The sequence below is a fragment of the Diadema setosum genome, chromosome 22, assembly GCF_964275005.1.
Source record: "Diadema setosum chromosome 22, eeDiaSeto1, whole genome shotgun sequence".
In the NCBI taxonomy this organism is placed as follows: domain Eukaryota; kingdom Metazoa; phylum Echinodermata; class Echinoidea; order Diadematoida; family Diadematidae; genus Diadema; species Diadema setosum.
The window spans coordinates 17,574,350-17,586,644 of record NC_092706.1 but is presented as its reverse complement, the minus strand read 5'-3'; the positions used below and the strand labels follow the sequence as shown (position 1 = coordinate 17,586,644).

At 37.1% G+C, this 12,295-nt stretch overlaps 1 protein-coding gene across 1 annotated transcript in view; it reads right to left on the bottom strand.

Moving 5' to 3' along the window:
- Positions 1–419: 419 nt before the first annotated feature.
- LOC140245171 (metabotropic glycine receptor-like) overlaps positions 420–12,295 on the bottom strand; it is a 53,271-nt gene continuing 41,395 nt past the window's right edge. Inside the window, exons 3-9 of the mRNA XM_072324769.1 lie at positions 10,022–10,381; positions 8,960–9,138; positions 8,078–8,316; positions 3,977–4,115; positions 2,855–2,960; positions 1,844–2,011; positions 420–725 (exon numbers count right to left, since the gene is read on the bottom strand). Of these exons, the coding sequence (XP_072180870.1) occupies positions 420–725; positions 1,844–2,011; positions 2,855–2,960; positions 3,977–4,115; positions 8,078–8,316; positions 8,960–9,138; positions 10,022–10,381 (1,497 nt within the window). The remainder of the gene's footprint in view (positions 726–1,843; positions 2,012–2,854; positions 2,961–3,976; positions 4,116–8,077; positions 8,317–8,959; positions 9,139–10,021; positions 10,382–12,295) is intronic.

The window sequence follows — 12,295 nt, the reverse complement described above, 5'->3', positions numbered from 1 at the left end:
TTACTGTAATGTCACTTTTTTTTCCCTCATGCGTCAGCTGGACTACAGCAACCATCGAGATGATCTTAGACGCAGGAACGTCGCAACCAAAATAGTATGACAGTTTATTCAGGCTTTGCATTATAGGCTTTGTATGATACTCTCAATGTAAGGTGACAGCTGGAATAAGTATGCTCTGCTCACTTCTTTCATTGCTATTCACGTTGATAGTCGCAGCACTAACCGTGCATGTCTATGAAAAGGTATCAGAACTAATGATACATAAAGAGCTTTTTTAGATATTCACCAAGATCTGAATGACGGGGTTTTCTTCAACCATTTTGCATACTAAGCGAAATTCACATCGTTACGATTCAGTTCGTTCACCTGTCCCATTTGCGCGCACTAGTCAGAAACGGCCCACATCACAGAAAGAAATGTCATGACTGCGGGGACCATTTTTGGTTGACGTGCACATGCGCTTCCAGGCCGTCGACGTGATTCGGCCTGTAGTCATGCAGTTCGACGGCCTTTGTCAGGCTCTCGTTGCTTCGAGCGATTTCAGAAGAAAATTCACTCTCGGAGTGACCACTGTGCGTACGCAGACTGTGACCGCGTGAGAATCTTCGCGGAGGGCGCCATCTGGGTCCACTGCTCCTTTTCTTCGAAGGAAGGTGAGGATTATCTATCCGTAGAGACTTTGTCTTGTAGTGCTCCAGCTGTGTATACAGGCGTTTTAGTTCCTCCTTTCCATAAAAACAAACAAACAAACAAACAAATCCAACCGTTAGTTTAATACGGTTTTCCGATTAGGTATTTATTGATGATTCTCAATGACTCCACTCTCAGTTCATACAATGGTCTTAGGTTCATGGGGTTCTTATGAGCTCTCTATAGCCTACCGCTATACTCAGTAATCGTGCCCAACCGTAGATAGCACGCACGATTTCAATGGCTGTTAAACTTATGCTCTTTGAGAAGAAGGTATCAAGACTCATGTCGACAGTTTACAATCGTGCTCGTAGAAATTTATTTTTTTTTTCAATTCCTTAATTGTGGCGGTTAAACAAGGAACCAAATTATATCCAATATATTTATTATATAATATTATCCAATATCATTATATCCTTCCGTTACAACTGACTTTCATCACAACTGGCAATTACATTTTCCATGCAGTTTGAAACATAATGTAATAGTACTTTGCAACTGATTGACAAATTGCCGTATATTGACGTTAATAAGCATCAATCATTCCCTTTTTTTTATTAATAGCCATGATAAAAATATCTCGGGTTTGATTCGAACCACGACCTCCTGACTGCTACCATGCGTCATATCCACTAGACTACTGAACTTTTGCCCGATAGCAAGCGATGGTTCTGATCCCATATAGTAGAGGTTACTCGACGCAAAAAATTTGAAGTTGAATAATGTACACGCTGTTCTACATGAGGTCACTCCGTGCAAAAGACCGATACCTGAATAAATCGCCTCAAGCCTGATTACAAGACCATTGTATGCTCTCTATTTCATTAAAAAGGGGAAGAAATAAATTACCTAGGTATGTAATTTTTTGTCGCTTTTCCCCAAAAACTCCGATCTAAAGTTGGCATTTTAAAGTGATATGCAGAATTCAAATAAATGGGTGGACGAGGTTCTTGCGTCAAGTATCTTGGTAAGTATGCAGTTAATCTTGTCTAATTTACGCATCTAATTCATGCGGCACTTAAATATAATAAACGTGATAAACCATATGATATATAATAATAGATGAGTATTATTTCCTACTTTACAGAGCTAATTTTCTCTTACACCCGTCGTCTCACACCAAATGAGAGAGTTGGGGAATCTAGACGCTTACCCTGACATCGTCGGCGTTGAAGTTATGCTGGTCGCTGGAAGCGTTTGATGTCGAGTTTTGCTTCAAGAAGGTCGAATTTTGCCACTTACTGGCAGCGTCGTAAACCACCCTGGAGTTGATTCTCTCTCGAAACTCATCGTTGTGAATCAGTTTGTGTAAGACTATCAGCTGCATAAAGAAATAGATTCAGATGCATAATGAGTGGCAAGTCTTTATTTGAATTAAGAAAGCAACCTTTTGCAAATCCTCTTTTTCTGCTGTTTAGTCCTTGTCATAATATCTGGTACTGTGATAACGATTTGTCAAATCTATTTCTAATGTACCCTTGCAACTCCCAGTTATTAGACAATTGATAATATGCATTGGTAGCCCATTTTTTAATGCTACATGATTTTGGTGACTTCCAGTTCATTTAGGATCAAGGATCTACTTCCGTAAGTCAATACTATACTGACTATGACTTTAAGAAAATTATATGCTAGTTGATGTCTTGTTGAGCCAAAGCAAGGGTCTCTCCGTCCGAGATCCCTATAGGACTTGTAGTAAAGACTTTTGTTTTTACCATAATGTCACATATAGTGAAATGAGATTGACAACTGTATGTTCTTAAACAGGTAATGTCAGTAAGTAACGTGCCTGTGTGCTTTTTCTGCAGTTTTGATAATCTTACCTCTATTTTCTGCGTTTACCGCATGAATATATATCCCGATGAAAACCCATTTTCTTTGCTCAAAGTTTTAGCCATTTATTATTTGTTTCTGGTCAGTTTTCCCTTTCTTGTTTCAATTTATATATATACATATATATATATATATATATATATATATATATATATATATATATATATATTATTTCCGTTTGAAAAAAAAAGATCTATTGATGACTGGTTGAATATGTACATCAATGAGAGGAAAGAACAAACGAAATGTGTTATTGTTGTTGGTGTTGTAGTTAAAGATACGAAGAAGGTAACGATGATGACTGATGGAGATGATTCTGTCTTCGACTTACCTTTGGTATGAAGATAATCGACACCATAACAGTGACGGTCAGCTGGGAGTGAATGAACGTCATCAGAAAAGTCCAGTCAGGAGGAGTCGTGGACCACAGGAAATGTCTGAATGGAGGTCAAACGATGCGGAAATGAAAATAATTAAAACATAGTTGTCATTTCCCACTTCTCTCTGTACTAAGTAGACTTACACATTTAGCCAGCCACAAAAGATACCCAGATAAATGTCATACATTGTAATTCCCGAATGTAATGTTGAAAGTAAACACATCTTCGCAAGACAGTGATTACAGGGTGTCTACAAGCCATGACATTGTAATGTCAAGGGCTGTCTTGTTACTCGATTTCACACAGAGTTCCACTGATGTATTGTTATGCTTTACGGTAACGTCTGAGGTGATGGTTTGTGGTGTTTTCTGTTGTGGTTTTCTTCACCTCGAAAGTTCCGTTAACGCTCAATGTTTATCGCTATTGCCCTGTAAGAGACACTTGAAGCAAAAAACAAAAACAAAAACAAAGACCCCCCCAAAAAAATGATTAGAGTGCTAATCATTTCATTTGATTATATCTGCGCTTTGACATACATCGTATTCCGAAATAGATAGGTGCTAATGTAAACCATAAAACTGAGAGATGTATTATGTGGAAGCCACTTTGCTGTCAATTCATTACTTTGTATTTGATGAGGGTGATTAGTGCTGAAATCAAACTCTAATATCAATGGAGATGCTTCTATGATTTTTTTGACTGCTTGTTATTCCGACGCAGGTACATACATACAAATACAGTCTACATTTTGGGACATGTGACCTCAAGGAACGATTTTGCAGAATGTGTGCTAGACATCCCTCTTAAAGTGATTGCATTACATTTGAATTTCCCAACCTTTCTACGTGGTCAAACACTATTTTGTTTCAACTCGGTTGCTTGTCGTAAAATGGTAATTACACTATTCTCATTGTCTGTCCAATGTGATTCTCATTTTCTAACTTGTTGTGATTATCAGCGCTTCCTATGACAATTTCTCAATATTTAGCAGGATTACAATAAAGAACTAAATGTATTGTAGGATAGCAGATGTTTGTATTACTAGTAAAGGGGAAAAAGAAAACTTTACACACCTCAACACGTGCAGAAAGACAGAGAGTATGGTCTCGTTGTAGATAGCGACAGTGATGTATCTCGTTTCATGAAACTCGCACGGTGCACCTCTTACAGCGTAACACAGGTAAATGGCAAACAGCAGGAACAGGAACTCAACTGTACAGAAAGGAAAGAACAAGAAGCCAATGAATCATGAAAAATGACCTAGTAGTCACTTTTCTTTCATAGTATTGGTATGGTAAGTATACCGGTACATAGATCGAACAGGTGTGATTTCACTGCTTCATGTTGAGAAAGCAATATACTGAAACAGAAGTGGTCAATGAAAAAGAGAAACACTCTGTGTTATGCCAGAGTCATTATTTACTGCTTTAATGGTTCCCACATAATAGGATGATAAATTTGGATACCAAATACATCTTTGGTCACAACACACTGGTATGCATGCTAATAAATAATAGGAACAGCTCGTAAAGAAAAGACCGTGATTTTTCACGAGACTAAAAGACGAGCTTTTACCAAGCTTCATGCAATTCGTTGTAATGTTCTTTGGATCTTTCTAAGAAGACTTTTCCTGAATCAAGAGGATAAATGTCAATAAAGTGTCGAATGCAAAGAAATCAAGGAATAATCCTGTGACATATCATGACAAAGAATCTGCCATTTTGAAAATTTTACTTGCTTCATTCCGTTTCCACTATATCAACGTTTCATCTCTCTATCTCATTCTACACCACTGTTTAGATGCTGTATATCAGATTATGAGAATGATATCACATTGTATATACACTCAGCAAAAAGAAAGAAAGAAAGAAAAAAGAAACTAAACACTTTCGAGTTCAAAATTGTCATAAAAGATTTTTATGAAAATCAAACTAACTAAACTAAAGTTAATTCAATTGGTTATCAACCTAGTAGGTTAATATAAAGGGAAACTTTAATACGCATGAGTTTACACATTTGTTTTTGTCCTCCAAGGCACAACAGTAAAAATTGCAAAAATTTACATATTGTCTTTCATTTGCAAATGCCCTTTAAGATAACAATGATGGCAGAAGATCAGCTTAACACAATGAGAGACATGAATGAAATAGCAAAATAAGTTTACGTTCTCTTTATCTCTTTATAAACTCAAACAAAATTAAAGTGGGAAACTCAAGGGCGGAAAATAAAAATTTTCTCTCAACTCAAACTTCAAATTACATAGGGAGTAAGGGCACAAAGATGATTAAATGAACAGAATATTTTTATTTTATTAACTTAATTTAGTAATTTAAGAATTCATGACACAGTTTCAAGAACCAAATATAATTTACAATTTTCCTAATTTGAGAAATCAATTCAAAATTCTACAATTTTCCTTAATGTTGCTTCTTATCTCATTTCATTTGAATTTGGATTTGACAGCATATTCTTCATTTTCTTCCATTATTTCTTTAGCCTTTATTGATCTTTTGGGCTTCAAAGATATTATAGAGATCATAGGTATATATTTGCAACTGAATCCATGTTCGTTATTATGTTAAATTTGTCTTTTGTTCTTCTTGTTACATTGAAGAGCATTTACGCATGAATGACAACTTGATCATTTTTTTCAATTTTCACTTTTGTGCCTTGGAAGAGAAAAACAAAGGTGTTCACTCTTGCGTAAAGTTTCCCTTTTTTATTGACTTACCAAGTTGATAGCCAATTGAATTACCTTTCATATGGTATAATACGTTAACATTTCGCCAAAAATTCTGTGAGAAATGTTAACTTGAAAAAGTGTTTACTTTCTTTGTTTTGTTGAGTGTACATATCGATCTCTTTTCATTCACACACACACACACACACACACATAAACACACACACACACACACACATATATATATATATATATATATATATATATATATATATATATAATTTTATACATATAGTGACAGCAATGGACTAAACCAGAGCATGGCGGGGTGGTGCAAGGGCATATATACATGTATATATATATATATATATATATATATATATATATATATATATGTATACATACATACATATAGGCCTACTTTAAGATTGCGAATTCATCGATAAGTTTGCATCAAAGTAGAGTCATTGTTGTTACGCAGTCATAGCGGGTGTACCGACCCCTGCATGGACCAGGAATGCAGACTTCGTGGCATATGCTGTCCACTTGTGTGTTGACAGCGGCAAAAGGCATCATAGGCATAGCATCACATTCTTCCCTCAGAACATCGGCCAACCCCTGAACAGTTTGAGCAGGTGACACGACATCTGGTCCTGCGACAGTTGCTCTGGTCTTATTTTCTCCAAGGGTGACTTAGAGTAAGGGTTAGGGTTCTGGTAGGGTTTTAGGTTTAGTTTGATGTGAGGATTAGTATTAGGGTTAATGTTATGTTTGTGGGAGGAACTAATGTCTAGCTTAGCGTGTACATATTTCATGGGAACAATTGTCGCAGGAGCCGTTGAATGTCATGGAACCGTTTAAGCAATAACATCTTTGTCTCGAGTATCCCTCCGCATGCTTTATGAGGCTCGTATCCAGCAAGCAAGATGACCATGGTAACTAGCTGCTCCACGTCCTCTGCCTCAAGAAATGTCCTTACTGTAGTGACCCCGTGCGGTCTAGCGTTGTCGCCTTGCAGTCAGAAATTGTGTACATACTCCCGTCTTGCATGTGGAACGCAGTGGTACTCCAAGATATCCATGTGTTGACAACTCCTTCCGGAACTGCCAGTGACATTTATCCACCATAATGGATGCCGGTCCATATCATCATCGACAACGCCACCACCTTGAGTCGTCTCGTTGATGCAGTGCGGTTCAGGATTGTCCGTGAAGACAGCAAGCAGCCAGTGTCCAGGATGAAACGTTCACTGCTCCCTCGTCCAGCGAAGACGAACAACTCCGCGGCGAATAGCCAGGCGTGGACTTTTTTCTTTTCTGTTTTTTCAACCGGCGTACTCGGTAACCATGTTGGAGCAATCCCCAATTAACGGTTGACCGGAAATAAAGTTGACCCCATGATGTCTCTTCCACAAACGATGAAGATGATTCGTCGGCACTCTGTGATGTCACTATAGGACATCCTTGATATCACTCTGTTTGTAGCTGTCCTGCCACTCTCTCTCTCTCTCTCTCGTTTTCATGGTATTTCACAGATTCCATTGAACCAGGCATAGCAAAGGGAACATCTCTATCATTACCCATTTTTATTGGAAATGATTCAAAGAGCTCGAATAACAATCTCGTTACAAGCACAACGTTGAAACGGGGAAAGGGAGAACATATTACAAACAATGGATTTAACAGTCTCGAACAAAAGAAATTGATACGTAATACACATTCTTGCAATGTTATGATATCACCTATAAGTAGTTAATGGGGAAACCTTATGTAATCACTCAACTATGCTTTTGTTCACACCTAGACTGTAAAGTGCCAAAAGGATATGTGGAATCAAGTTTGAAACATTTTATATATATATATATATATATATATATATATATATATATATAGCGAAGAATCAAGAAATAAACTAGTAATGCATTATTTCGCCAATAAGAGTGAGTTTATTGAACAACTCAAATTTTCGGTGGCCTCCACCTTCTTCAGGAGTCTCATTTATATATATATATATATATATATATATATATATATATATATAGTGAAAACTTTGAGCAAAGAAAATGGGTTCTCATCGGGATTCGAACCCGAGACCTCCGGATTACTAGACCGGTGCTCTACCGACTGAGCTATTGAAAGCCCAAGATCGGTGTTCGTCCCAAACCCTTAACTCTCTTTGCTCGTGTGGTCAGAAGCTATAGTGTGTGTATGTGTGCCACGCACACAAGCTGTCTTTTTCATTTATATTTCACTATTTATTATTTGTTTCTGGTCAGTTTCCCTTTCTTGTTTATATATATATATATATATATATATATATATATATATATATATATATAATATATATATTATACATGCTTCGTGTTGTTTCAACCACCTTGTCAAAGATACAATGAATGAAATGACAGATATACTATAAGTAATATAAATAATAAATGAATAAAAAATATAATAACATAACATAATTTCATTGTTCACTGCACTACATTACTTACTAACGTCAATGACGTAATCCCACCATTCTACTGCGCAGGTAAAGAATTTCATTCCCTGGCTGTCAGTGCCAATGGCTGTGATGTCGTTGCCCCGGTACTGCATGCTTTGTACAGAAAAAGTGGTCCACGTGGCGAGGTAGCCGGAGAGCACGAGGATGATGAGGAGTAACCACTTTAGCACGTCGCGGTCACGCACGAGCACGCGCGTGGCCGAACGCGTCTGGAAAATGGCTAATTTCCTACAGATGCCAAGGAAGAAGAAAAAGAGGGTTTAGGGATATTGCATGTTTATAGACTTTCATTTCATTTCATTTGTTGATTGGGTCATGTCTGCAATCTCGAATGAAGGGAAATGTGGAAATTGTTTTGAATGTTGCGACTAAAGTGGGAGTTGGAGTAAACAAAGGGGTAAGTAAAATACATTAATGAAATTCATCTATAAATAGGTCTCAACAGAGATTCTAAGATTTTGTCGCTGAAAAGTATGAAAGTTCATGTAAAGAAAATAAATGCGGTAATGAGAAAGTTAAATCTTTAGAATACAATTCCCTCAAAGCAGTACCATGAAAACCATTAATTGCAGAAATCGAACAGTCAAAAATAGAGTATGTCACAATTTCGACTTCACATCACGTTACCAAGTCTTCCGAAAGAAACAGACCATTACAGATATTCACATAGTATGAAAGACCACATTATTTATCAATGATGTTTTTGGCGTAGTTTGTCTTCACCTATAGCGCATCAGCATTTTTTTTTATTTTTTTTTTATTTCTGCAATATATATATCCATTAGGTGTTTTGCTAAGACCTGTCCTGAGACCAAACGTCTCTCGTTCATTGGAATCTTCAAGGCAATTTCTTTGAAAGTAGGGACGTTACCGGTATATTTTTAAGACGAGCATTCCGTAGGCGATGGCAAAGCCCCACCCTCGCAGCCACTTTCTGAGGAAGCAGGTGATCGCCTCGGGCTCAAAGTACATTGCTATGAGTTCCGAGTAGAGGACGAAAGCGCCGATAAGTACTACCACGAGCATCCATGGACTATCGCAACATACTACCTGAAGAATTATAGAAAACATGATGTAGATGATGAGTAGGGGGAGCGGGCGAGGAACATGGAAAATAATTCATACGAAGCGTTTTTTTTTTTAGATGCCTTCCTAACAATATTCTTTCAACCTTTTAAACCTTTATTCCTGAGAATAATAACTGTTGTTGCTGTTATTATCATTATTATTATTATTATTATTATCATTATTATTATTATTATCATTATTATTATTATTATTATTATTATTATTATTATTATTATTATCAATATTATTATTATTATTATCATCATCTTCATCATTATTATCATTATTATTACAATTATTATTGTTATTAAATTCCTTCACAGTTAAGTATATTTTCGATTGGGAATATTTTCCGATGTAGACATTTTAGCGCAGACAGATAACAGCGCACAAGTTACACGCACCTCCAGCATCTTGTGCCTCAACCATGTACATGTAGTACGTATTGCGTGATGCATTTTAACAGGCGCACGTCCTTCGTTTGCCATTACGCGAGGACATTACGGTCTGTTTTCACGTGATCTTAATGCCATCTCTGGCTTATATTTCACTAACCCATGCACTAATACATACAGATGTGCACGTCATGTTGAGAAACATAGAGTTGGTTACTAGCGTGTCTTGATTCTTGACATTGTTTAATGTGTACTTACAAAACGCTTAATTTTTCATGTCATTATCTTTGTGGCAGTAAAAGTGTGCGCACTTCTACTCTTAGTCCATATTCAGAGGAAGATTAATTTACTGGTATCCAAATTTTCCTCAGACTAGTGTATCCAATTGAAAGGTTCCGTTTCACATTCATAGATTCTGAACATAAGAGGTCTTGTTTCAAAAAGAAATATTCTTCCTTGTTGGATCCTACCTTTGCTGATCGATTTTTGAGGATGACCACAATGAGTACGATGATGGCAACCATGCACAAAGCCTGCATGCCTAGAATAACGGCTCGTAGGATCACATCGTTTGTCACAAAGCATGGCGAGTCGTCCGTGCATGTCGTGCACCCCTCGCGGCACTGCCGGCAGTCGAAATCAGTCTCATAGTAAGGACCATCTTCGGTGGCGTTGCTACGCGGTTCACCAAATGACGTCGACCAGGCACGCTCAATCATTGATCCGTTGAAGGTCTTAACCGGAGCAGCCAGAGAAGGAAAGAAGTAACGATCTTTGCAGTGACACTCGTAGGATCCACTGGTGAAACCATGTCCCGACACCGGAACGCACTATGGATCACAAACGTTCAAGAATTGTTCAGTCAGCAATCTTCAAATACAAGCCCCTCATTTTCATATATTGATCTGCAGTGCCACTCCGTGTTCTAACAAAAAAGATAAAATGCAGAAGCTTTGTCAACGACTAAGATGATTGCTTTATTGATATTGTTAATGTCTTATTCAGATCAGCGTAATCGTGAACGAAATTGAAAAAGTATGAAAATTTGAAAAATATTTAATGAAAATGGTTTAATGAAAATGGTCCACAAAGTTTACATTCAGTGATTCATTGTGCACGGCGACCCTTTTGAATCTAAAAATATCCGCCTCCAGTACACGCCGTCATTTACGTAGTACATTGTATTATCCATTCATTTTGCAAACAAAAACCAATGGACATTTTGCTCTTTCAACTTCCTTTGTCTCTGCAGAGACGAAAAGAATGTCAATGATACATATTCATCATAGTTGGGAACAGAATCTTTTTAGAGCACTGTATTTTGAATCAGGGTTGTTCAAATAACTGACGTCATAGTCAAATGACGTAGACAATTCTTTGAGTTTTTATTTTGATATAATATTATTTAAACACCACTATGGATGGTTTAAAGACAGATTAAATGACATAAACTCCTAAAGTGCAGACCCTTTTAGCTGAAGTTGTCACCGATTCGCGGTGTTCTGTTTCTTCAGTCACGAACATCTTTGCTCCTTTGCGTACATTTCCCACTAACCGTTTCATGATTTTCACAGCAAATGGTAATTCATAGAGTTTGTTAAAGAAGGTGGACAACTATTCATCTACCAGTGGTCGATTTGAATAAGATAGATTAGTTTCATGTATTGTCGACGTCACTCATGCGATTTGCATGAGGGCTATATCATAATCCTTCGATAACATCACGTTGAAAATGAGGAAACCTTCACTTGCGGTGAAGCCATTTTAACATGAAATTGAAATGAGGAAGTAGTCCTCGGCAGAGGGCGGTTGTCTTCAATGCACAACGAGGAAATTTAGGGTTGAGTATTGATGCTCTGTAAAGATTATCTCTTACTACGTTCGGAAGCGTTTGATACTGTTTCATATAAGAATACTTAGTTCTTACCATGGAGGTAGAAAAGTTTCTACCTCCATGTTCTTACTAAGAACAACATGCATAACATAGGCCTACTTGTGATACACTAACGTATATCCATATGCTCGAAAGGTATATAGGCTTATAGAGGTAAATTTCGCTTAGTGTCATTCTCTTGTTGTCGGAATTGTTCATACTCCGTTGCGAATGAAAATTTGATGAGAATCTATTCACATGGCTTGATTTAGCGACACTATTCTGATAGACAGTCATGAAAGCTTAACTGCTACAGTGGTCCAGTCATGGTCACTTGTTAGTTTATTGTTGTCCTGCCATTATGATCTGTGAAAACGATATACGGCTTGAATAACATCAGACCACTGTCTTAATCGTGAGAAACACGCCATGATCTGCAGTCAGTCAATCTTTGTGTCGTATTTTCTGAACCGTGAGGTGCTGTCTAGCCCTAATAGTCTTCGTCAAAATAATGAATGATTTGAAGACATTCTGACATGAAAATTTTCAATTCGCCGTTATGATACAGTAAGGAGATTTGATATCCAGAGGAATAGAAAGAGATATGAATAATAAATGAGAAAAAAAAAAGAGAGAAGTAAAAGATGTGAAGGTAAGGATGTACAAAAGAAAGAAAGAATAGCTTTACAAGAAATCACTGAATGACTCATAAAGCAAGAAAGAGCTTTTAAACATTTCACACAGTCCCAATGCCCAACGCACATACTTATGAGGAAGGGAAGGATTACTGATAGTTGTATATAATGCAGTATATAAGTGGGATTCTGTGTGCCTGGTTATCCTTCGATAAAATACCAGAAATTGTATTCTC